At 39.7% G+C, this 27440-nt stretch overlaps 1 protein-coding gene and 2 long non-coding RNA genes across 6 annotated transcripts; all 3 read right to left on the bottom strand.

The window, feature by feature from the left end:
- Positions 1 to 2695: 2695 nt before the first annotated feature.
- Positions 2696 to 6936, bottom strand: LOC131219165 (uncharacterized). 4 transcript variants are annotated; one of them, XR_009158027.1, is made up of 7 exons: positions 6490 to 6936; positions 6267 to 6321; positions 3671 to 3825; positions 3435 to 3524; positions 3220 to 3310; positions 3062 to 3126; positions 2696 to 2950 (listed from the first exon to the last, which is right to left on the bottom strand). It is a non-coding gene; the product is annotated as an uncharacterized LOC131219165 (long non-coding RNA). The 4 variants fall into 4 exon arrangements; XR_009158026.1 differs by lacking the exons at positions 6267 to 6321; positions 6490 to 6936 and adding an exon at positions 4233 to 4550; XR_009158025.1 differs by lacking the exons at positions 3435 to 3524; positions 3671 to 3825; positions 6267 to 6321; positions 6490 to 6936 and having other exon boundaries at positions 3220 to 3410.
- A 1795-nt stretch (positions 6937 to 8731) lies between these two features.
- On the bottom strand, positions 8732 to 12169 carry LOC131219164 (uncharacterized). The gene is made up of 4 exons (XR_009158023.1): positions 11697 to 12169; positions 10488 to 11452; positions 8942 to 9836; positions 8732 to 8847 (listed from the first exon to the last, which is right to left on the bottom strand). It is a non-coding gene; the product is annotated as an uncharacterized LOC131219164 (long non-coding RNA).
- A 3977-nt stretch (positions 12170 to 16146) lies between these two features.
- LOC131219163 (protein ENHANCED PSEUDOMONAS SUSCEPTIBILITY 1-like) lies at positions 16147 to 17809 on the bottom strand. The gene has a single exon (XM_058214184.1). It carries the CDS (start codon positions 17792 to 17794, stop codon positions 16451 to 16453), a length of 1344 nt encoding a protein of 447 aa, XP_058070167.1. The 5' UTR covers positions 17795 to 17809; the 3' UTR covers positions 16147 to 16450.
- Between the last annotated feature and the right edge of the window lie 9631 nt (positions 17810 to 27440).

Below are 27440 nucleotides of genomic sequence, written 5' to 3'. Positions count from 1 at the left end.
TCTTTTTACTCAAAGGTAGGTTCAGATGAAGAAGAAGCCATGATCGAAGAGAAGGAGCAAAGTTATGGGAAAAAAAAAGATGGAAGAAGGAAAATAAGGAATTATAAGAAACGCGAATACAAAGCCGCATATATATAGGGAACCAAGAGGTGACATTAATTAGGATATCATGCATCTTCACGACAGAACAACACTTTTTGAGGACATGTATCTATTCAAGTTTCATCCGCTGTTTCATATCAATATGATTGATACTGGCGATAGTGGTCGAAGATATTAGGTGATACATGTGAGTATTTAATGCAATATTTGACAAAATAAAACTCAAATGTCACAGTCTCTTTCCTCAAAAGGACAATGACGATGTGGGCAATGTTTATACCCTATCCGACCAAGTCTTATTTTTGGTTATTCGAAATCAAAAACGCATAAGTTACATGCATGTATGATTAACGGTTGTAAGATCATGTTAAGTATATACGATTGAATTTTGAAAGAAGACCATAAGACATCGAGCGCATTGTAAGCAATTGATAATGGTTCGACCGAGTTCAAGAAACTAAGCAAACACTAGTTTATGGTTAAGTTTGTATGAATGCTGACAGATGTCAAGAATTTAGAGAATGCAAGATTGTGGGAAGGATCTAGAAGCAGTGAGAGAGAGAAAGCAATTACAATAACCATTAAATTGTGGGAAGCATTTAGAATAGTAAAGATTCAGTATAAATGGAAGGTTGAACAAGTTTAGAAATCATCTCACACCAACCCAAACAAATCAACTATCTTCAATTGTCTTTCGAATATCCTATCAAATTTACATTCCTTAGTGTAATCGCTGCTTTAGTCAAGTAAATCCTTTCCCTTAGCATAATTATTTATTTTCTGCATTTTCTACTTGGTTTCTTTAGCTTAATTCATAACATAAAAGTAGTAGTTGATAATTATAGCTGCAATTGAAGTACCCTTTAGCGGTCGACAGCGGTCGATTTAATTTCCCTTTCCTATTTCACTCTTCTTGCATTAATAAAGTCTTTTCATATGGAAAGCAAAAAAGAAACCTATCATTAGAGGATGAACCCCACCCTCTGACTATCGCCTGATCTAGAGAAATAGCACAGGTGAGTGAGTGGTTGAATAGGCAATTGATCTCCTCGGATCTCAGTCATACTCAGTGTCTGCCTACTTTAGCGCTCAGGGTCATTGTTGTTTGATTTGCATTGGAACCGCAATCCCAATTATGGCACACACATGCACTCCTCACATGTGCTAAAGAAATCATCATCAAAACAGCGGTAAACAATAATAAGCCCACAGGGACATATCATGTACACATGGTATAGACAGCATGTGAAGTATACATGGTGTTAATTTGTGATCCGTGCATGATGTAGGGACTGATGTTATTGGACCTTAGTTAGGCCCCTTATGAGGCCTGTTGCTTATGGGTATTTTGGCTATGATCCAACCCATGCTTAAGTTAAAGGGCCTAAATGGACTTTTCATGAACAATGGGCTATGAGATAAGGGTCCAAGAAGCCATGGTACATATGAAAGAAAGTGCAAAGTAACATAGTATTTTAATCCAGCATCTGCACATGATATTATATACATGATGACTTGTTTAATGGTAGGTGATATAAACATCCATGACATGTATGCATGATTATGTCATGATATTTGCGCTCTCATGTTATTTTGTATGCCTAAACGATATCTAGAGGAGTTGGAGCATTCCTATGGATATTATTTATGGACCATGAGACTGCATGTGGTGGGCCCTGGGCTGTGGGACCATCAGTGGCGTGCCTTAGAACCCAAGTGGTTGTATTCTATGGATTTTATACATGTTAAGCCAGTATCGATGGGTCCCTTCCAATGTGGTCGAGTAATAGGTGAGTGTAGTTATGGGGTGTCGAGAACCTCTACTACCAAGGCTGAAATGGCAAAGATGTAACGATCCAACCTATTGCTAGGACCAAATGAGTGTATTAGTGGGAAATGGTGGCCCCACTGATGATGGTCAAGTAGGAAAAAATAAATGTGACCTCCATTACTAGACCATGTGGCCAAGTCCACCATCGAGTGTCAAATGCGAAATGGTTGTGACAAGCCCAAAGATTGCCTCATTAAAAAGGTCATTCACACCATTTGAAGGGGCTTACTCCTGATCCCAGGTATGGCATAAACACTACAAGAAAAATAGGCATTATCGGCGGCCAAAACCGCCCCTAAAAGTCCAAAAAACTGCTGGTATAAGAATTACCAGCGGTCGGGTGGCTACGGCAAAAGGGGGGCGTCGCTCCATCGTTTACCAGCGTTCGTCCATTTTTACCGGCGTTTTTGGCGGCCGCCGCTACAAATGTCCTTTACCGGCGACTCTGCTGACTGCCAATAAAAATTGTAAAAGCGTTGGTAGAAACCATAAAAGCATCGGTAAAAATGGTATGAGGCGCCAGAAAAAACTATACGAAACGCCAGTAAAAACTTTAAATACACCGGTAAAAGATATGAGGAACGTAGGTACATGTTGTAATAAATGCTGCTAAAAGTAACAACAAACGCCGGTAAAAAGCTGTAACAAATGCTAATGATAGATTAAAAAATGCATGTAAAATCTGTTTAAAATGCCAGTAAATCATTTACAGTGTAAAAGAAAAAATAATAGAAACAATTAAAAATTCTGCTAGGCTGAATCTTCTAAATCAAAAGACCTTTACAGGCTTAAATTAGCATTCAAACACAACCTGTAAATCATTTACAACCAGCCTCATTTACAGGGGACCTGAGAATGAAAGGTTACATAATGGACAGAAAATTTACAGATTGAGACACAAGAAAAAGCAGAAGGAAAAAAAAATCAACAGACTTCAGCGACGCCCAAGGCAAGACTTCTCAAATGCACCCCAAGAACCAGAACTCATGCATATAGAGGACCTTTGTCAGCACCACCCTGCCATGCATAGAGGTCAGGTAATAAAATAGTATGTACACTCATAATCTGAGTTACACTATCTAAAATTAAATTTTTAGTCATAAATATTTCCTGCAAAAACAACCATACCGAATGAAGTCCATATCCATCCCCATACGAAGTAGCAAAGCCCCCCACTGTTACCAATGCTCCACCTTCAGTTACCAATGCAAAGACAAAAGTTTACAAAACAAAATAAAATAACCAAAAAACAAATTTGATATAAAATAAAAGGAACCAATAAATACCTATAACTAGTAGATGGAGGAGAATAGCTATGGAATTTTTTTTTATAAATATGTGGACAGGTTTTTCTTCCCTTTTTCTTCAAGGATAAAACTACATCATGAGCATCATAGCATGCAACTCAATATGAGCCTTTTTACAGAAGCATTAACTAGCATGCAACTCAATATGGATGGACCTGAATTCAGCACAAGGAAAGCTAGATAGTGGCTTGTACCTAATGAGTAGCTTTGATCATGCATCCATGTAAGCATTGTGGACCCCGGAGCCTACACTCTATATAGTTACTTACACTTTGAATAAGCATCTTACAACCAAAGATAAATACATAATACAAGTCAAACATTATGGAAACCACCCTTCGTTATATTGAAGCAATGAAGATTGGTCAGAAAAATAAAAATAATAATAATAAGCCAAGGGTGCGGGGCCCTTGCTTTTGGTGATCCTTACATGGAGTGGACTTGCCTGATTTTTGGATCGTGGCATCAAGAAGTGGGGAACCAACTGATGGAAAGCTTGGATATTGCACACCTTCTATCTAGGCCTGTGTTAGATTGTAAGAGAGCTAGGTTGCACAAGCTCGAGGCTTTCCGACCTCAATGCATCTGTGTAAGAATTCGATATAAGGATAATTAGTGGTTGAGGTCCATTTCTTGGCTCAAGCAATTATGGACAAGCCATGCACACATGATTGTATATTTTGATGACCTAAAACATCCCTCTAATGGATCCTTATGTATCTAGACATACTTAAAATTACTTTGGCAATTGCTTTTTTATCATCAGAATGGTATCCCTCAAATAGGGCTAAAAGTAAAAATGGTTAAAGTTCATCAAATCTATAAGGTGTAAAAACACATAATGATGAAAGAAAAGTTTAAATGGTTAAACCAGCTCTACTTTTATCCAAAGGGGCTTCATTGGTATAGATCACCACCAGAAGGATTATTTTAAAGCTAAAGTGAACTTCATTTTCTAGAAACATATAGCATGGAATCAAATGGAAACGAACCTGCTGTTTGGGAGATTCTTCAATGCATTAGGTACAAAACTCCTATACAACCCAATGAAACCGTCAAGTGCCATGATATTTGCATTCACATTGGGCGATCAGAAGATTGCTTTCCTTCACAATAGGCAATTTCTGTTGGAAGCAAATTAGAGATCAACAGTTGCACAACAAAAGACTACACGAACTAAATTGAGAACTGTAGTATCACTGTACAATACAAGAATGTAGAATATTGGTTGGTTTAATTATCATCTAATGCATGAACAGATTTTTTTAATAATCATTTTAGTGTATGCAACCTTGCTTCTTGTGTATAAAACAGATTATTTTTTTTTACATTCAAATTAACTGCATTTACTGCACCGGTTGCATTCTTTAGTTTGCTGATTCAGTTTTTAACACATCAAACTGAGAGAAATATAGGCCCGATAGTTGAATGCCTCTTTCTTGTGGAACCGAATGCAATATAGTACAAGAATATTCTTCCTGGTTCGAGATTGTTTCTTGTCCATTGAGCTGTCAGGTTCTATTTGGAAAGTGTGGAAAACCCAGTCCACATTGAGCAGCTTGAAGACCGTCAAACCATTATAAGTTAAGGTCCTCATAAGAATTTTTGGATAAACAACCAATTATCTTATGCATAGGTCATTTAACTAAAATAGCACTAAATAAAGGGTCATTTCACATGTTCTCCCTTTTCCATTATTAGAATCTATTTGTTGGCCAATTAAAGGGATATAGTATTTCAATATAGAAGATTTTTGTACATGGGTCATCTGTAATGGGCCCCACAAAATCAGAGATTTTCACATGTGGACCACCTGCAAATACAATGGCAATTTGTTTGGGAAAGCAGAGATTTTGACAGATGTAGCTTGGCAGCAGCCATGCATCTCCTTAAAGGACGAAAAACTATATAACTTAGTAGAGTATAATTTTAGAAGATTTGTTGTGGTTTTTTTTTAAGGACTTTTCAGGGCTATAATGTTTTCTCATATATAAAGAAAATTTAAAAAAAAAAAAAAAGAAAAAAGGTTCAAGTTATTGATTTCTAGTTGTGTATGTTTTATGGAGTTTTTTTAGGTGTGTGGCTTTATTCTGACTCATATGATATTCGCCAACATTTTAGAAGTTGTTTCACCTCAATCAATTTACATTTGAGGTATAGGGTCGATTTCTTTGGAGTAAGTTTGTTGTTGAACCTATATTTGTGACTTTTTATGTTTTTGTTTTATCTATCTTGGGATTTTTGGGTCTTGATGATGGTTTGAGATGATTCCATGATCTGTTTTACAGCTATTTTTGAAGATTCAGCAGTGCTTTAGGGGCGGAAAGCTATAGATTTGTGCTCATGTTGTGTTACGTGCCTAACCAGGGATCTAGTATGTACTAGATCGACGACTCAGTTTCATGTGAGTATCGTGGCTGATAATTGCAACTAGTTGTGTTGGGAAGAAAGTGTGATTCAATGGAAGGCATATCCTCATGTTTGAATGATTCGTCAAGCACCATGTTGACCTCAAGGGGGATGGGTACATATGGGGATGGAGATCATCCAAGTTGGTTAATGTAGTCAAACTTTTCGGGTAAAAATATTTGGTGTGCTCAAGTCTACCAAAATGTTCATTGGAGGGAGAAGGGAGATAGGCTATCTTGATGGTAAAGTTGTGGAACTCCACTTGATGATCCGCAAATGTCCATCATTCTTTACTATGCCTATATTTGGTGTTCTCTATTACATGTTTCTTAGAATGATTATTTGTAGGATGGAAAAAAAAAAAAAAAAACATACCAGCGAAGGCTAGTGACTGCCGTTGAGTAGCACCTTTCACAGTCACCACACCGCCAATGCACAGGGAAGGAGGAGAGACCCAGACCATCAGTCTACCCTTTTCCAGTAAAGAAGACCCACTCATTACCATGAATGCATAGAAGATGGTATTTAAGTATATCATTGCTATGCTCTACAGATATAAGCATTAATAAATCAGACTAGGACATGTATGCCTCAAAATCAGACACAATAATAACTACCTGAAATCATGGCATTTTCTCAAGATAGAAGTCCAATCCATCCCAACTTGTGCACCTGCTAGGACAAGCAATTCAAACTCATGAACAAATACCATCCGGTCCATATACTAAGAGTAATTGCTAGGAAGTGCATTGATTAATGGAAATGGATTTTACAACATGCCAATCTATAAGGTGACATGGACCAAATTCCAAGAAACGGTTGCTACATGAAAGCACTTACCTTCACAAACATATTCATAGCAATTATAGCTAGATCAGGTTAGCTTTTAGCATAGTTTATAAGGTATAAATATAGAAGCTTCTTCAGCTCCAGATTCTCTATTTGCATGCAGTTTACAACATCTATAAACAGCGACAAAACATCTTTCCCAACAATCATTGCAGCAATTACCTTCTTCACAGCACTCACCTGCCACTACCTCATTATTTCTATCAATAGAATAAGATAAAGATTTTTCACTACTAAATCGGCCTGGAAGATGATACGTGCAGAAACAACATCCAGACAAATCAAAGAGAAGAAAAAGTTAATGGGAGAGGACAGATAATTGGCCTAACCTCTAAAATATCATGTCATATGAAAGTACATAGATCAACTTCACTTACAACCAAACAGAGGGTGGGCCATGCCAACTATGTCAAGTGACCTGAAAATTAGTCAAGTGAATTGAAAATTATCCTTCTGGAACTTTCACCCGCTTTAAGATTTTGCAAAAATCATCCTTCTCACTTGGTGACATAGTAAAGCATGCGGGTGGCAAATATATCTTCTTAGATGAAAGCTGTTTTGGGTGTAATGTTTGTTTTATACCCATATCTTGTAGGTCAAGATGTGCCTTTACACTATCCTTTATTTTTCCTACAATATTCAACAGCGTCGCAAGCACATTGTCACATACATTCTTTTCAATATGCATCACATCCAAATTATGACGCAATAGATTATGCTCCCAATACGGCAAATCAAAGAAAATGCTCTTCTTTTTTCAGTTATATCTTTCTTCCTCATTGTCTTCTCGTCTTCTCTTATGCCCATGACTACCTACAGTCTTCTTCCCAAATGTCACATTAATTCCCTGCAACTAGGCCAACACATCAGAACCAAATAGTGGAGTTGGCGCCTTGCCAAATTCTTCCGTGCCATCAAAGGATCTACTATCAGTTCTAAACTTATGATCATGTTCTAAAAATCGATGATGACCTATATAACAAAACTTTCGACCATGTTTTAACCATTTAGACGAAGTGTCCTTATTACAACAAGGATAAGCAAGACGTCCTTTAGTGCTCCATCCAGACAAGTTTACATATGCAAGGAAGTCATTGATAGTCCACAACAATGTCGCACACAATCAAAACGTCTCATTGCTTGAGGCATCATAATTGTCTGCGCCAACCTCCCACAATTCCTTCAACTCATCTATCAAAGGTTGCATATACACGTCAATGTGATTATTGGGTCCATAAGGGCCAGGAATAAGTAAGGACAACATGAGATTAGGTTGCTTCATACACATCCATGGTGGTAAGTTAAATGGTATCAGAATAACAGGCCATGTGCTGTGAGCAATACTAATTGTCCTAAATGGATTGAAACCATCAGCTGCTAACCCAAGTCTAACATTACGACCGTCCGAAGAAAAGCTTAGGTGGTTGTGGTCAAAAGTTTTCCACACTGGGGAATCAGCAGGATGCCTTAATATTCCATCGTCGGTGCTTCCTACTTCATGTCATTTCATAGAGGAAGCTGTTTTTGATGACATAAACAACCTTTGAAGCCTTGGTTTCAAGGGAAAATGACGCAATATCTTAGCTAGAATTTTTTGATCTTGTGCAGATGAAGAAGATCCCTCATCATCTAACTGATGTTCAGCCATTTTTCATCTGGAAGTACCATATATAACACATGATTGCTCATTGATGGCCTCCTTCTAATACAACATACAATTATTGGGACATGCATCAATTTTGTTATATTTGAGGCCTAACTCCCCAATAATCTTCTTGGTTTCATAAAAAGACTTTGGCAACATTCACCCTCGGGAAGAGCCTCCTTCCACAATTCAAGTAACATGGTGAATGATTTATCACTCCATCCACCAAGGCACTTTTGTGATATAGTTTCATAATGAAAGAAAGCTTAGTGAATTTCTTGCAACCTGGGGACAATTCCTGATCAGCGTCTTTTACCAATTTGAAAAATTGTTGTGGTTCAGTATTCTACCCCTGTGTAGGTCCATATGGCATGTGGCCCACATCATTCTCTTCACCATTTAGATTTGAAATACCAAACACATCATGTAACAATCCGTGCATATCATCGTGTGGATCTGGATTATCACCTACAACATTTGTGGTAGCAGGCATGGAAGAAGACGTAACTTCTCCATGGAAACGCCACTAGGTGTAATTTATATTAAATTCGTCATACACGATATGATCATATGCTACTTCTCAAGACACCCAGAAGTTATTGTTACAGTTCTTACATGGACATCGGATCCTCCCTCTATTACTTGCATTTGCAAATGCAAAATCTATAAATTTTGCAGCTCCATTTAAGTATGCATCACTCACCCTAAATCAAATAATGAAATTAGAGGATATGTCAAAAGAATGCATCTTGACCGCTAAGCCACAATAACTAAAATGAGAAGTTTCTAAATGGGTACCTTGGCAGATGAATCCAACTCTTATCCATAAGTATCTTCCTTAGCCACTCGGACGGGTTAGTGAAAATATACTAAACACCTGACAAAGCTTCCTAATATAATTTAAACAAGCCCCATTATCATCCGTTCATTTAGCAAAGGAAGGCAAGTTACAATAATTACATGTCCCCCTAAAAAATAAATCCTCCAGGGTATATATACATTGTAAATTGTTTATTTCTATTCTCAATCGCAAGTATATTCATCATCCAACCAACTATAAATAAAGCAATAAAAATATTATTAAGCAAGATCAATTAACAACTATAAATTGTAATTAGATGTTCAACAACTCAATTGATCTGTTCATGTAAATGCATCTCTGATGAACTTAGATACAATTATTAACTGTAATTAGAGACACTATTTTTCAGTTGTAATTAGATACAATTATTAATTGTAATTATTAACTGTAATTAGAGACAGGAACGTGTAAAATTGTATATATGTAAACAAAGGTAGCAAGAATCCACTATTTTTAAGTTGTAGCAGGAAACATGTAATTCAGATAGTGATTTCAAATGCAGATGAACATTATGTGCAGCATCCACCTAAGATTTCTATATCAGCCCAAACTAAAGAATCTGATGGACAAAAGGGTAATAATTAAGGGCAGCTTGATGCTTTGAATGGACACTGAATGCTTAAGATTAATCAAGCAGTACCCAAGGAAATTTATGCTTCAAAAATGGCATACTTGGGATATTAAGTAGCAATGGGTTTCTTGGTTGCATCTGTATCTACAGTAGACAGCCAAGTTATAATCAAGGAAACAACATGAAGGAGAGAAATAAGCACACCATGGTAAAAGCATTACAAAACAGAGCAACATATTGGTGGTCAACTCAACACACCACTTGAAGATTAGGAAGATAACGAAAGCAGAAATACAACTATATGAAGGAACGAGTTTTTTTCATTTTTCAACCAAATGATTTAGAGCCCTAGAAAAGGAAACACAGTAACGAAAAAGTCAAACAGTTTTTTTTTTTTAACGTGAAGACGGTTAGGTGAGACATCCACGTCCCCGGAGGGAAGCATAAGCCTCAAGATCATGAAGCATAGGCTTCCAACACGCCTTCCTAATTTCCTATTTTTTTTATTTAAAATATGAAAGGAAAAGTAGATAAAATTTAGAACATATCATATGAATTATCACTGTGTATTATGCATTCAATTAGTATTACATTTAACTGTTAAAATAATATTAACATATGGCGATATGATAGAAATGCATATCCAAAACGTGAATAGAAGAATATTTTATGGAGTGTGTTACTTTGCCATCACGTGGGGCCTTTAGAAGGAAAGAAATAGAAGGATATTTGATGATAAAGAAGCACTGATGTTATACAGAATCAAGTCAATGATCATGGATTGGGTTCCAGCTTGTCAGAATTTTCCAGAATATTAAATGATGTGATGCTTATGCAAATTTGCCAGCATGTTTTCGAGTATTTCATGGAGAGAATGACCAGGTCTCATTTCGAACTTCGTGAGACATCACTCGTATGAAATTATAAGTATGCAGGTAATTGGTGAAACATATGGCTCCATTCTCTTAACTAATTTCTTTGTTGTGTTAGGTACACTGTTGTTTCCATTCGCTTTTCCTTCTCATCTTATTGTGGTTGTAGATGTTGAATTTGGAAGGATTCAAGCGAGGGATATGTTGCAACATCTATGGACAGGCCTAATTTCAAATGTAGCTATTGATGTAGTCCAAGGTAGGCGATCAGTTGAGGTCCGAACTATTGGTGTTACAAAGGTGGGCACAATTCAATTTTCTTGAAGGGATTTGGTATCTTTTGTGTGCTTTTTAATGTCAAAAGATGAAAACAATTATATTTATGAATGATAACAGTCCTGGCATTGCTCCTAGTTTCTATGATGCGTTGGGGTTTTCAGTTTGTAAAAGTTGGGACCATGGTTCAATGATTGAAACTGTAGATATGAATGGTGGCCACGAACCAAAAATGCCCCAGAAAGGAAGATTCTAGCCATTGAGTCTTTGGCCTTTTGGGTTGAATGTGGACCATTGCTATATTTTCTTTCTTAACTGTCCATTTGCTGGCCATCAATTGGACTAGATCTTCCAATCTAGGAGCTGTGGTACATCCATGATGGCTCCCATCATATATCAACACTTTGGATGGTGTTCTCAATTCCATATTTTAATCTCTTTTCCTTTTCTTTTTTTTCTTTTTTTTTTGCTGATTTTGTGGGGAAATTTATTGCTTCATTAGTTGGAGTTCATTCTATATGAAAGGTTCACTTCTAAAAGTTAGCAAGTATGTGAACATCTAGGAAGCAGGAGAGGGAGCAGCAGCGAGTGCTCATAGCCTAATTTGAAGCAGGAGTGGCATGTGGGTTCATGGTTGATGGTTGCCCCGATTGCTTGTTGTGGAATCTTCACAGAAGAAATAAAGGTAGTGTATGAGCCAAGTGTTTTTTTAGCATATCATATCCAACCTGGATGCATAGAAAGATTATTAAATTGAACAACAGTCTAAGAATCGACTATAGTATAACCACAATGAAATGATAATCATGAAGCAAGTAACAATGTGTAGAACTTTTTTCTTTTCAGAAAACCCATCTCAAATCCAAACTTTTTTTCCCTTCCATGCAACAAACCAATCCATCCCTAACCCACATAAAAAATCTATGCACACAGTTTATGCCTCTGTAACTGCTAACAAATGAGAGTAGCAACCTTTGGCGGAAGTCGTTTGATGAGGAGCAGTGACAACTTGTAGCCCATCTAACAGGTGGAGCCCACTTAGTAATAGGGGACAATCCCTTACATATGTAATAATTACACTTTTTGAATCCCATCCCACCTGATCCTTCCCAATACCATGCGCCAAACACCCCCTAAGAATCATGCTCAGGCCAGGCCAGTCTCACCAGCCAAATACTTGGCCTACAAATTGTTAATCTTTCAGGCTGGACTGATTAGTAAGGCCTGCTTAGGCACATTCAACTTGAAACTCTAGCTTGATACCAATGCTAGCTGGCCTCAGGCCAGACCTAGGCCAAACTTGGGCCAGGAGCAGTTAGTGGCAGCTAGGGCTGTCACTGTCAGGTTCAAGTTAGTTACTGGTGTTCCCATATCCGGATGGTAACACACATGAGGTACACAATCCAAATCTGATCTGATTTGAGTAACTCCATCAGGTCCTATCAGATTTAGAATTCAGAATGGGGTTCAGGTCTAAGAATCATGGTCAGGTGCATAGTAGAAAATGCCTTTTTATCGCTTTTAAATAATGAATGTAATTAATTTTATTAAAAAAAAAAAAAACCATAGATTCTAGACAAAATTGCATGTGGACCCAAACCTGACCCAATAATTAATTGGTCCAGAAATCTGGATTCGTACCCAATTAAATCGGGATGGATACATGCATCCACTGATCTGGATACCAACTAATAGTTTAAGTTGCAACTATAGCTTACTTCGACTTAAAGCATAAGCAAGGTTAACAAAATCTGGTCTATAGGTTGGACATTGTGACAAGCATGGAGCACCACATGTATTAGAGGAATGATCAGAATTGTATGATGATCCCAAAGTTTGCTAACACATTAGATTTTGTTAAAGTGTTTAAATCAGATTATTCCACAATAGAAGACACTAACAAAGCAGAGATTGAGGTTCAGGCAACCATGTATTTATGGGCTATGTAACAAGGAAATAGAACCTTTTAAAAAAAAATTCCATGTCAACACATGCCTCTATCAATATTCATCGTGTGTTACCACATTGGACATAACACATTAAAAATAAAATTAAAAAATTAAAAATTAAAATAAAATAAAATATAAAAAAAAAAAAACCTTTCGTGATTATTACAGTTGTCTTTTGTTCTTATGATACTTTTAGCATAATATTTATTATCTAGTTTCGAGATTTTTAACATATCGGAAATCACAAATGTACAATAGACCAATGAACCTTTATTCATAAGACTTTGAACACATTGCTGTTGCTTTCCGCTCTTTTGCAAATACCAAAAGTCTAACATAATCAGTGATCCACTTTCTCCTACAAAGCTCAAGTGTCACTATTTACAAAGGAAGAAATCAATATTTTGACATGCAAGTACAGCCAATACCCAAAGGATAAGATACAGCCTATCACCCGCTTGTCCCAACTCAAGGCTCGAGCTTACTAAGCATATCCTCAAACTAAGGAAGCATATAATTCTGTCAATTTAATTGATCTTTAAAAAAAAAATCAAAATATATATATATATATATTCAAGTGCTTCATAAGGATATGAAACTTCCATTCATCAGCGCTGCAGCCACAACATGACAATAAAAGCAAAATAGACCTAGAATCAATGCACAAATACAGACCCAATAGCTGCTTGAACACAAGTGGGCCCCAATGCAGCACTCATGGAATAAAGCTTATTCTACCGACTTGTACAGGAACAGTTCTCAAGACCATTCATGTGTACAAGATTAAGTTTCACTCATTTACATCAAATTCATAGATCTCAATCTCAAAACACACATTGCCAGTAAAGAATGGGAATGTATTTATGATTGTTCCCTTCTTAGAGAAAAAGAAAAGGGCATAAGATGCTACTAAAGAAGCTTTTGCACTAATTTCTTTTTCCCTCTACTTTCATCCTGCAGCTCATCAATTTAAATCCCACCCAAGTGTCATAAAGACTATACAATAAAACCATTTTAAGGGTTTGAAATAAGATAAGGTTAGCAAAAACACAGCATAACTATATCGAACATGACTGGGGTTGAAATGAGACTAACTCTATATAGGCCTGCTAACAAGACTGAGACATCGAGATTCATAGGCATGCCAGTTAACATGGAGCACATGTAGAGAGCCGGGCTGTTTGTTAGGTGGGCCCACTGTGAATTCCCTGGCCCAAAAATCAAGCCAAATGCAGCATGCACTCATATGATAAAAATCTAGGTATAAAAAAACTATATAAAAACATATTTAAATGCGGTGGAGGTCCACTTGTTTAGATTGTGGAGAAGTTAATAGTATCAAACCACTAGACCTGATTTCTTTCAGATCCATGGCGAAGGAGGAGAAGTTGAGCTGACATGCATAATGATGTTTGCTGTATAATCAGATAGGAAGGGAGAAGCATTATGCAATCAAACAAAAGTGATTCATGTAGTTCTCATCCTTAATCACACGTCCTGTAAAAAAGATCACTTTTATTGGAAAATAATAACCACCCATTCAATGGAGTCAGCTTCCAACAGGTGGGTACTGCACACCAATGTGGCACATTGGAGCAAGACCCAATCCATCCATCACACTCTGAGAAACAGAAGCTTCATTAAAGAAAAACAGAACAGAGAGAAACAGACCGCTGAGATAGCGAACTGAAACTCCATACCAAAAACCAAAGGGAAAAGCAACAAGAAATAGTAAAAAAAACTATATATATATATATATATATATATATATATATATATATATAACCAAAAACCAAAAAACCAAAAACCACACCACCCGCAAGATGCAGATCAAATTTTTCCACCATGTATGACATGTATGCAATTTCTAAGTGCCTGTGTATCATCTATCACACTCTGCAAGATATTTTAGATATGATGAAACCCGGAGAGAGAGAGAGAGATAGAGAGAGAGAGAGAGAGAGAGAGAGAGAGATAATAGCATACTGCTGCAGCTGTTGGAGAAGGGGAGTTACTGCTGCGGCTGTTGCTGGTGCTTCTTCCTCTTACGGGCCTTCTCGGACTTTGGCTTGTTCCAGCAAGGAGGGCAACGGCCGAGAGATCAATGTCTTCAACAAGCAATGGAAATGGAAGCCATATCAAGAGAGGCCGGAGTGGAGGGACGTTGAAGAGAGAGAGAGAGACTTTCGGGATTTGGGGATGGGGCGCGCGATTTGGGGATGGGGCAATTTGGGAGAGAAGAGGGAAGAAGGGTTTTGGGAGAGAAATTTTGGCGCATGCGCGATTTGGGGATGGGGTGATTTTGGGCAGAGAAGAGGGAAGATGGTTTTGGGAGAGAAAATTTGCCGCTCGGATTTGGGGACGCGGTAGGTGAAAAGCCCTCTTTTATGTTTTCCAGCGGCAGTGACTTATCCATACAGGGGCGGCCACGTAAAAACGCCCTTCATTTTACATTTTCACGGGCGATTCGTTATGGTCGCCTATGGACGTGTGCCGTTGATATGCATATTTCTTGTAGTGAAATCTATATGTGTGTATACAAGTCATTATTAGAGAACTGCGCTACAGTTTATGATTATGGTTACATATATGGTTTTGGCTATCATGTTATATATGTGATATACAAACAGATATGGTAATCATGTATTCATGCATTTGAGATTGTGCAGGATGCGTAAATATAATCTAATTACCACATATTCATGGGCCACAGTCCCCAATAGGTATGAGACTATTCAGGATCAAGAATCTATCATTTTGGAATCATTTCACATATTAGGTATGGGACTAATGTGGGTTATGGCCCTTGGTGCAAGGCCCCTACTAGCCCATGATGCTACGCACTATAATTGACCATTTATTTTGTGTTATCTTTATAACATACCTACTTATGACATTATGCCTATGATAACATACTTAACATGTTTAGAGGTAATTTGTTATGCCTAGGTATATAATATCTCTCGTGATTGAGGAAGGTCAACTTTCGTGACGCAGTATGATTCATGAGCTTCTATGCTCATAAACATGTTTTGTTATGTGCTTTCAGGACACTATTAGACCTCTTATGCATATATATGTTAATTGATGTTTTTCTTATTGCTTCTTTTATTTTGGATTTTTGAGCATGTAAACGTTGCGTACTTTAGATGATATTTTAGTGATGTCTGGATATGATTTTGGTGATCCTTCTTTAGAATAATAGTGTTGCATTTATGAATGCTATGCTGATGCGATCATTTACATTTTTACTGTACCTTCAACTCCCCCAACTAACAAAAAAAAAATTTCCTCCCATTCCCCTATCATGGTGCACGGCGAGGAAGCTAGAGCAACTTGGTATCAGCGCTCCTACAGTAAGTTAGATAGGCGACCACCGAAACCGCGACGTATGACCACCATCTTGAGTGAGAGCCAACCCACCGCAACAATTATTAATTAGTATTTTGAGTGCATTACCATCATACGATCCGTGACATGTAATTCTAGTTTTTTATTACTAAAAATATAATAAACCTGGTCAGATTTTACCAGACTAGACCAAATCATACGATTGACTCGACCAAGTCAACAAATGTGCTGGAAATCTCACCAGGACTGAATGGGAAAAGTTTCAGTTCCAATCATCTACTTTTAGAGCCATGGTCCCATTACAAGAACATTTTACTAAATCAGCCGAACAAAAGCTGCTAAGACGGCGACAACAATACACTTATTGTAATTTAGGCTGCTATAGCTATAGCTCCAAGGAAGAACAATAACAAAGACATCTGCAACTTAAAGAACCGAAGGTGACACGGCATCCATGAAGTCCCCATCAGACTCTAGTGCGCTCATCGACTCAGGTGGAAGACAGATCTCTAGATCCACACTGCCTCTTCCTTCCCGACCTGGATATGATGATACCTTCCCGTCGAACTTGTTTGCATACCCGCTACGAAGTCCCAGCGGCTTCCCCCACCCGAAGTCATTGCAATACATGTCGAATCTCGGAGAGCTCCCTACCATCACACTGTATCGGTCAAACTCACTTATATGATACACCATAGGTGCCATAACCCATGCTTTGACCGTTCCAGGCACCACACCATCGTTGTGAGCAGCCACGCTTTGGTGTAACAACCACGCTGCCCAACCGAGATCATGAGAAAGCAAATCACCTACTGAGGCTGTCGCACTTGTGACATTAATGCAGTTACCGAAGTAGTCAGGAGACAAGGGTGGTTGCAATCTCGGCCTATTCCCAATAGCCAACCGGCAGCTCGTCTTTTGGTCTAAAGGAAAGCCTCGGGCCCGTATAATAGATCTCCACACAAGGGCGCACAAAGCTTGGAACGATGAGATCTTGTCGGTCTTGCATTCGTTGTTGGCCTTTGATTTGAGCTGTGCAATGGCTTTCGGTGCAAAATGAAAGATTCTTTCTCTTAGTGGGGGAGTCTCATACCGCTCAATGAATTCATCAGGGTTGGAGAATGGAAGGCGAATGAGGGATTTATCAACGTCGAGAAAACATCGTTGGATGACTGGCGGGTGAGAGATATGCCCAATTCCTCCCTGGCTTCTTGATATCTCAGACCACGCGTTGAGGAATCGCCAAAAGGAGGTGCCATCACCAACCACGTGGTTGAAAGAGCACCCGAGGAAGACACCGTCGGTCAGTTCGGTAAACTGTACTGATAGAAGAGGTAAAACGTGGCCGTCGTGATTGACTGCTTCGCTGAGGGTAAAGAAGGATTTGACAACGGGTGGCACATCAACGGGAGTGAGGACATCGGCCACCGTCATATCTACGGCAGCGTGGATGAATTCAGCACCCGCGTTGTTGCAGTCGATAAAAACATGTGATGATGAAGTGTGAGAATCTCTTTCGGTTGAGAGGCGGCCAGCAAGGGGATAGAAGTAGACAAGCACGGCCGCGAGGGAGTCCTTGAGGCGGTCCATTATCTTTTCCTGGCTTTGTGAGGATGGAGGGCGGTGGAAGACGAAACCCTTTTGGATGTAGTGATCGGAGAGCATGGCCACGTCCCACGGTGCCAACTCACAACGCTGCTGGGTTTCTTCAGAAATATGGCGTGCTTTGATGGTGGTGGTAGCGAGGTGATGAACGACCGGAGAATTCATTGCCGCTAAGTAGGATGGAAGAGATAATGCTCCTCGTTTATAGGAAGCGGATTAGGTACGGCCACGGCCTCAAACAAGACGTTGTGGCCCTTCCACTTTTATGTATGTATGGTAAATCCACGCTTTCCAGTTGTTTTTCCATATTATTTTAATTTTTAAGGCATGCCCCATAAAATGAAGCTGATCCAAAAATCATGTGGCGTACACTGTGAGAAAAGGTCGTGGTTGAAAGATCCACCATTAATAAATTCCCAAGGCCGGCCGATTCTTGCCTATAAGGTCACGCAAACTGGATGAATGGAAAAATCAGCTTCATTCAAAACTTTCTCAGCATATGAGAAGATTTTAAAGTGATGTATGATCCACCTTAAATTTGAATGCTTAGTTCTGGGATCATACCCTAAAATGGTATGGAAAAATGGATGGACAGTGTTGTCATGGGGAAAATGTACTGACCTACCATCAATAGGCCAGGTCAGATATTCTAATAGCAATAGGCACGACCCAGCGGTCCAAACCTCACCTCTCAGTCAACTAAGAAGAAAGCTTGACCTCTCAGCATTAGATCGAGCTCGACCCCAACGTTAGGCCAAGCTCGACCTTAGCGAATATGCCGAGCCCGACCTCAGCAAACCAAAAGACCATGTGAAAGAAATTACCCACCTTAGGTCGACCAGGCTCACCACCCCCAATAATGACGCGACTTCAAGAGAACCAGGCCAGACCACCTTAGGTAGGCCGAGCCCGACCCAACCAACGTCCAGTTGGCCCGCGATTGGCGCTGAGGATCGCGGAAACCATATCCAACACCATTCTCTTCGATATCCTAGCTAAAGATCTAGAAGGATCTATCGTGCGTAAACTCAGAATCCTACTAGGATTTTGTCCCCACCAAAACAGGGACAGACGCCCTCTACACCACTGCTTCTTCTCTCTTATAAATGAGAATATCCTCAAATGTGAGAGGTATGGACAATATGTAGCCCTAAACCCTCGACACTCATGTAGACCAAGATTCCTGACTTAGTGTAGTACCCCGATTCACGAAACCCAAGTACACTACTCGTTTTTCAAAAACCCGAGTATTAACCTTTAACTGTGACTCAAATTTTACATACTTTATATATATATATATATATAAAACTAGCGGAATATAAATAAGTCAAGTATAAGAGGGAGTCCAAATATACATAACCAAGATTTCAAGTGGTTACCCGAAAATTTATACAAACTAATGTCTTAATTTTTTATAAAAGAATTTAAACACAAATGAAATTAGGAAGAACAGGTCGCAAGATCGTCTGGCTCCTCCTATTCCATACAATCAGTAGCATGAGCATCCTCTGTGTCTCCTGCATACTTATTATGGTTTGATAGCGTCAATGGCTATCCCAGTGAGGTATAACCCCCAAGATTTATCATATTATCAAGATAATTATGCATAGTTATCAAGAATAGTGTAAGATAAATATTTCACAATGATTATTATAGTAATCAGATAGGGTTCATCAAATACACATTCATTAAATAAATTCCACAAAGATAATCTTGTTTAAATACACGGATGCATGCACAAGCTCACAGACCTAGGGATGCACATCCAGTTGGTAAAAAGTCACCCATGGAGAACTAGCCACCTGAAAAAGTACTCAAAGGAATGCCTAAGGAGGACTAGTCACCCAAAAAATACCATGCAACGTGGATACCCAAAGCAAACTAGTCTCTCGGAAAAGTACTCAAAGTACGCCCTAAGGAGGACTAGGCTCCCAGAAAAGTCCATGCAACAAGGACACCCATAGTGGTTCGAATGCACGAAATAATAATTTAGGATCACCTGGTAAAATACTCTATGGTACAGCCCATAGTGATCCAAGAAAACCCCCGTGTCTTACATCGACCACCCGGTAAAGTCCGTATGCCATGAAAATGCATGATTAGCCCAACCATTATTATTCCACTTTCAAACAATCATTTTAAGGAAGCTCAAAGATCACTATAGGAGTTTGTTATAAGACCCGTACCTTAGTCCGTATAATTCCATGGATTCCGGCGATCCTCCCTGTCAAATTCTGACAACCCGCGACTTGTAATCGGCATTTACACGCGACCCTGAGTCACACACTGTCAGCCCGAGACTTGTACCCTAACAACCGCGCTGTCGCCGCGGTTCCTATGCCCATCTTGCGTGCCGAGGCTATACCCAGGACAGGAGATGTGGGCTAGCGTTCAGTTCGAGAAAAATGTCACACGTGACAAAACCAAAGAGATTCTCTACCCTAATGTCACCTCAATCAATCAATCAATCCCATCAAAGGTCAAGTACAAGTCAAGTACTCACATCACTCAACCCATCACAGCCATACTTCTCTTATACAAGCTACCCCAAAAGTCAACAAACTCTAACACAACCCATCTCTCTCTCCCATTTATCACTCCATCACCCATCTCTCTCTCTCTCTCTCTCTCTCTCTCTCTCTCTCTCTCTCTCTCTCTCTCTCTCATTTCTCAAACCCATTTTCTAAGGAACTAAAAATCCCACGTCCAAGCTCTCCCAACATTTGTGAGAGAGTTTTATGTGTGGCCCACTCCCTAACCCTCTCACCTCCCATCTCAACCCTTTATTCTTCATCACCTTCCATTAAGATCAATGCCAAGGAGTTTGGCGTTCCATTGGACCAAGAAAAAGATGACGGTGGGTGATCTTAGACTCACATTTTCTTTTTTATTTATTTATTTTGTGATTTAAGAGCTCACATGTGGTGGGGCCCACCTTGATGTATATTTTGTATCATGAGGGGCCCATAGTGGCGGGGCCCTTCCATCACCGCTGATACCTCTCTCTCTCTCTCTCTATGATCAACGACCCACCTATGATGTGTGTATTTTATCCATGCCATCCAATAAGTGGGCCACCTTGATCCCAATTTGGGGCCTGCATGACGGGACGGTCACACAAGCCTGGATGAAAGAGAGAAAAATATTAGCTTGATCCAAATCTAGTGGCCCACCATGGTGGCTAGACGGTGGATATCTATATTATATAAATATATGTATATATATGGGATGTATATATTATAATATAATATTATATTATAATTATATAATATGATATAATATTATAGTATATTATATTATATTATATATATAAGGTATGTATATATACATACAGATGTATATCTGTACGTGGGGGCCCCATGTGGGACCCACCGTTTTGGGGATTTAGTTAGCTGGCGTGCGTTGATCAGCAGCCAGCCATACAGCTGTTGTAATTATGGTGGGCCGCCACCTGGCACCCACCTTGATGATGCATTGCATCCACCGTCCAGCTCATGGACGGTGGATCCCTATCATGATGCATGTGTATTATTTATGTCGTCCACCCGTTTTGATGGTGGGACCCACCTACTGACTGACGTCAGCGAGTTTTGTGGGTCCCACATGTTGTATATGTACATCCTAGTCGTCCTGATGGTGGGACCCGCTACTGGACAATGTTTGGATGGCGCTGATGCACCTGGACAATGTTTGGATGGTGCTGATGCACTTGGACCATGTTTGGATGGTGCTGATTTACATATGTAATGTTTGGATGGTGCTGATTGACATAGGTAATGTTTAGATGGTGTTGATTTGCATAGACAATGTTTGGATGGTGCGGAATTACATGCGAAAATATTTGGATGGTGCTGATGTACTTGGACAATGTTTGGATAGTGTTGATCATCATTAGGGGCCATGTGACCCATGAAATGATAGTGTACAGTGATACACATGTTACACCTACAACTATTGAAATAATTTTGGTGTGGTCCAAGCCCACTTGAGGACCATTGGTACGGCCCATCCATGAGGCCCATCATGATGTATTTTGGCCCATGGGCGAGGCCCACCTGTTTGTATTGTTAGGCCCAGATACGTGGCCCATTTGATGCATACAAGGCCCAAGAAATGCGGCCCACTTGTTGTATATGAGGCCCACATATGAGGCCCATGGTGATGCATTTACGGCCCATTGCAATAGGTTGAAGGCCCATGGGACGAGGGCCATTGTGATATATCCGAGGCCCATGGGCATGGCCCATTGAGATGTATTCAAGGCCCATGGGTGAGACCCAATATGATGTATTCAAGGCCCATGGGCGAGGCCCATTGTGATATATTCGAGCTCCGTGGGCGTGGCCCATTGTGATACATTCGAGGCCCTTGTATGAAGCTCGATGCGATGTATGTGAGGCCCATGAGTAAAGCCCAATGTGGTGTATGTGTGGCCATTACCTTGTGTATGAATCCCTTATGTGGGCCACTCATTGGTAGCAATGTTGGTTAGATGTCCACATTGATGGGCAATAATGGCTGGAGGTCCTCATTGTGACCTTCCCTTAGGCCTTGTTAGGCCCGTTCACATTATTCTCTGAGTGGGTTGACCTTAATTATTAGGCCTTATTTGCATGATCCATCTATTCTCACCTTGTTGCGCGCGATGGGGCGGCAATTTGGTTTGGAGTGCACTAGACCCCAGTGATATTCCAGAGTTGAGCTGTATTGGTATATGGATTTAGATGAGGATTTGTATGCTTGAGTTGCATCTCGCATTGCATGGCCTTGGTATGGCCGACATCATTCATGCCTTGCATCGCATGACCTTGGTACGGCCAATAGTATTCATGTATTCATCAGCATATTTTGCATTACTCTGATATTGCATTATTGTATTACTACATTGCGCACACACTTTCACCACCCTCTAAGCTTTCTGTAAGCTTATGCACGACCGTTGCGTGCAGGTGACGTTGGATCGCAGCAGTGCTGAGGTAAGAGCGCATAGCAGATCATCTTAGAGCTTTTGTCTATCATCATTGTATTTCCCTTTATACGCATTGTACCTATAAGTTTTTTATCATAGTGGAAATGTGATGAAGTTTTTTATTATTGTTTGTGGGTTATGCCTTTGGTTATGCTTATTATGAATCAAACTAACATTGAAAATCCTCCTTGTAGGATCCAAGGATCAGAACCGGGTATATGGGTGCCAGGAGCCGAGAATGGGATACTACGGAGGCTGTCGGTGCCGAATTCGGCGATCGAAAATTTTGTGAGCCTAGTTTCTGAGTTTGGGGTGTGATATTTGTCACCCAGCATAAGCCGACAGCTCAGGCATAGTGTCTCATTCCACCATCCTTGGCTCATGAGACTAACAAATACGATGTTTAAAGGTAACCTACTCAACTAGTAGCCAATTATAGTTCTGCAAGTGGAACTTACAATCGCAAGGTTATACGAAGACGGTTCATTAAAGCCACATAGGACAAATATTACATCAAGGCACAAAGGGCAGACATACAATTAAAGCCACATAGGGCACCTAGTCAGTCGAAGCCACATATGACAAATAGTCTATTTTAAGATACAGTGAAAGAGATTGACCCCAAAAGCAATAAAGGCGTAACAATCCATTAGATGATAAGTCCACCACAAATAAATTCCATTTAATCTATTAAATAGAATGACCACTAGTTTAAGGGCTTCCAAAAACACTATTAAGTAACCGCAAGTGGTAAAACAAGCCACGCACAATATCAGAAGCATATACACATATAAAGTAAGATATCTGAGGCCATCACATATTCATATTTAAATGTAAATCCAATGATCAATCATCAAGAAGAATTAGTCAAATAAAAACTAGTATTTATCATCAATTTCACGGAGTATCACGTTAAGCAATAGATGAAATAAACGAACGACGCTAACTATTAAGATGTAGACAAGCTTAAAGGGTGATCCTCACCTTTCAAGAGTCAGTTCGTCTCCTGGTAATGCCAGAGATAGTCGTATGTGCCCTAGGATCAAAATTTAAGAAAAGTATAATAATTTGTGCTATTAAATTACAACATAACAAAATTTATATGGTTATGATTACATGTAACGCCCTGAAAATCAAGGGTCGAGTAAAATCCAACTCCCAAGTTCCAACACATCACTTATGCAACATAGATAATGATGATTAAATGTTGTCCATATTAGTGCATTAAACATGAATGGGATTATACCAAAACAGCATATCATACTCCAAAGACAAGTGAATTTTACAAGCGGAAGACTGTATTAGATGTATAAGATATATGAACTGTAGTAAGTCTCCGAAGTATGATCAGGCTACTAGGTTAAACATGTACATGTATACCCCCAAAATGTACAAAATGAATATACATGTGTGCTCCAAAATATAATCATAACGAGTGTAAAGATATCTAGTCAGCATCCCCGTAAGCCCCGTCGATTAGAACACGGTCTACATAGACACGCCTGATAGTTGCATATAGGAGAAACCCTCCTCATCATCCTCAAAGTCTGGCTCCGCCTCATAAACATCACCATCTCCTGCAACTAAGACAGAGTCTAGTTAGTGTTTAAAACATTGTCCCGTAACATGGGAGTGAGTGATCAACTCAGTGGAACCATAGAGCAAAGGTTAACATGTTATCAATTTAATTAAGCAGTAATGATAAAGCAAATATATTAGACATTCATATATACTCTTATTAATGCAAGGATGAAATGTAAGCATGAAGCATGCCCTCGCCTACAATCCCTCGTGCAACACCATCTTACGGTTGTGGCATACTTTCTTCCCTCTATGCTCTTCAACCCGGGGCACATGCAGTGCGATGGAATGAGCGTGATTACGGAGTTATTATTAGTCCCTTTCATACAGCAGGATTGGGAAGCTAAGGTACCTCCCTTATATCAATTCCCAAACAATGATCCATTCTAGGGTCGTCAATCCTAGTAAATCTCATACGATGTTACGATTCTAGGTCACTGCAAAGGGCTTGTCACCTTATCAGTGCAGGCCTAGTGTACTCTTGTTGCTACGTAAGGGCTCGTCGCCTCTACGCAGTCTTAGTGTACACTCGAGGTCACTACAAAGGGCTCGTCACCTTATCAGTGTAGGCCGACAGCTCGAATACAGTGTCCCATACCACCGTATTCGGCTCACAAGTCTGGGTTGCTCATTGGTCACTACGGGGAGGCTCGTCACCCCAGCGTAGGCCGACAGCTCGACCACAGTGTCCCATACAACCATGCCCGGCTCATGAGTCTTAGCGGATCGAGGTACCAAGGTTTAAAAGGATTTTCACTGGTGAGTTTGGTACCTTAGATTCAAGCAATAGCGTCCATACATGGTGAACATACATCGGGTCAATCAGGTTACTTGACGAGCTCGATTGGTACGAGCGCACGTTGAGTTGATCGACATGAAGTGTGAAGCACTCCGTGTGGCCTAACCACTGCCGACATCCCAAGTACGGCTCGGATTCATCGATCACGTCCTATGTGGCGAGACTACCTCAGCCACCTATTCAATGCCTGTTACCGATTGCCTGGACTATTTCGTAGTCCCAAACACATTCAATTATAACAGATAATCATGCAAGCTATTCAGAACAGTAATGGATCAATAATTCCAATCATACAAGCATGTGAGCATTTGATAGATTTCAACTTAAACATAAATTCACACATATACAGTGCCTAAGTAAAACAGACAAAGAATATAAGTTACATGGAGGAAATCATACACATCGTTAAGGTAGCTGAGAATTTCTTCTCAATACCCATATAAAGTACAATTTATTACACACTTGTTCATTCAGACATTTCCACAAACACTTAGACTACATATTCCAACATACATGACATATGTTGGTGATAGCACGTCTTAGGGCAAATCCTTTCGCCAAGGAGTTGTTACACATACAACTAGCACAAACACATGACAAATAATCATGGCAAATACACATTCAAATTTTGTACCTATACGATACTTTCTACATATACATAGAATACACTAAACTCAATATAGCTCACATATATCAGAAACGCGATACAAACATCGCATTTGGCATGTGAAATTGCACCTACATCAATAATAAACCATTAATCAGCATTGAAAGCCTTGAAAACCATAACCTATACGTTTATAGTCCGCACCTTACGTCAGTAAACGCGTAACAGATTCGTTTTAGACACTTAGTCTTTGTCAACGACAGAATGACAACCTATAACATGAATTAGGTTAGCTATTTCACCACTTACACTATTGAAATCCCTAAAATAGATTAGGGTTAGGATTCCTTACCCGAAAATGGAATCAGAATCGCCAGTATAGCGATATAGACAGGTGGATTCAGCACGTGGAGCGATAGGCTTGGATACCAGGAACTCTCTCCCGCTTTCTCTCTCACTTTCTCTCTCTTTTCTTCTCTTTGCTCTCTTCTCCCTCCTAAGGTTGTAACATCGTATGGAATGAGAGAGAGAGGGTTTAAGGCCCTTATATAGGCCCAGAACTGATGGAAATGGCCCCAAGGCCAAGGTATACTTAGGTTATAGCCAAATACGGGCCGTTTCGGTCCAACGGAGATGTTCTAGACGCCCCTTTTCTGCATGCAGTTGGAGTTAAGCTCTCTGACCATGGATCTAGATCAGGATAAGTTTTTGGTCCGATCGGATTTACAGATCAATCGTGGCGGACTAGTTTCAGTTCAACGGTCACCGGCACTCGATCAGGGCCACAAGTTCACTGCCATGTATGGGAAATTTCCCCTAATTTGAGAGTGTATTTAAGTCAAATTATGACGGTCTAAATCCTTATATTTGGCCCGCAAGCGACACGACTCAGTTTACTTAAGTTTGAATTTTTATTTGTAAAACATTCACGTTTCTCACACACTTTGCTCTGGGCTCAAGTTGTGCGTTTCTAGACACTATTAGGACTTGATTTCTGAGGGAGTTGTCAAGTCCATCAAGGTGGTCATAACCGTATGGTTTCGGGGTAATCGAACTTTTGATGTGCGGTCTAGGTCCGATACGGAGTTTCAAAGCGCTCCCGAGAGCAACTGGGTTTTGAGATGGATCCTAAGGTTCAAGATAATGTAGAATTAACTATTTTATACATTTTGAGTCTTGCAGTTTGTAGTTAAAGTAGTTCGAGCTAATTCTATTGATTGTTCAGTTTAGCACTTAACTAAATCGTGCCCTAATTACTATAGAATAAGGTCCTAAGACAGTTCTACGCCCCTTTCTGGCACTTTTAATTGGTATATTATTTTAATTATTTTTTTAATAGTTCTTCATCAAGTTCACTTCATCCTTACCAAATTTCATTAGATTTTGCGTTGTAGAAATATTCTAAAAATTCCAGAAGCAGTAGTTATCCAAACCAATAATTTTTGGATAGTTGTCACATCGACCTATATTTAACTATATTAAGTATTTTATTATATTTTAACTTATTTTTATATAAATCTAGACTTATCAAGCTTCAATCTGGCTTTTGAATCACCTAAATCAGAATTATAACGAGGGAGATATGACTTTTCAAGTTGGATGAAAGTCATAAAATTTTGAGAAAAGCGGACCGCCCGGCCCGATGTGGCCCGACCGGGCCCGCTGTACGGACGAGGCCTCACCGAATCGGAGAGCCCCTCGTCGGTCGCTGGACTCTGGAGTGATGGCTCACCCCAAGGGCGATGTCCTCCCCCGGGGGATTCCAGATACATGCGGGACCCACCTCGGGTCCCCTCGGATTGTGTCGTTTGGGCCCTGGGTCCGTCGAGGCATTATCGGGTCTCATTTGTAAACC

The sequence above is a fragment of the Magnolia sinica genome, chromosome 11, assembly GCF_029962835.1.
Source record: "Magnolia sinica isolate HGM2019 chromosome 11, MsV1, whole genome shotgun sequence".
Lineage (NCBI taxonomy): Eukaryota > Viridiplantae > Streptophyta > Magnoliopsida > Magnoliales > Magnoliaceae > Magnolia > Magnolia sinica.
Note: the sequence above shows the minus strand (reverse complement) of the source record. Positions and strands in the feature narration are given on the sequence as shown.

Excerpts from the sequence above, each read along its gene's own strand:
- LOC131219163 (XM_058214184.1), bottom strand. The coding sequence starts at position 17,794 with ATGAATTCTCCGGTCGTTCATCACCTCGCTACCACCACCATCAAAGCA.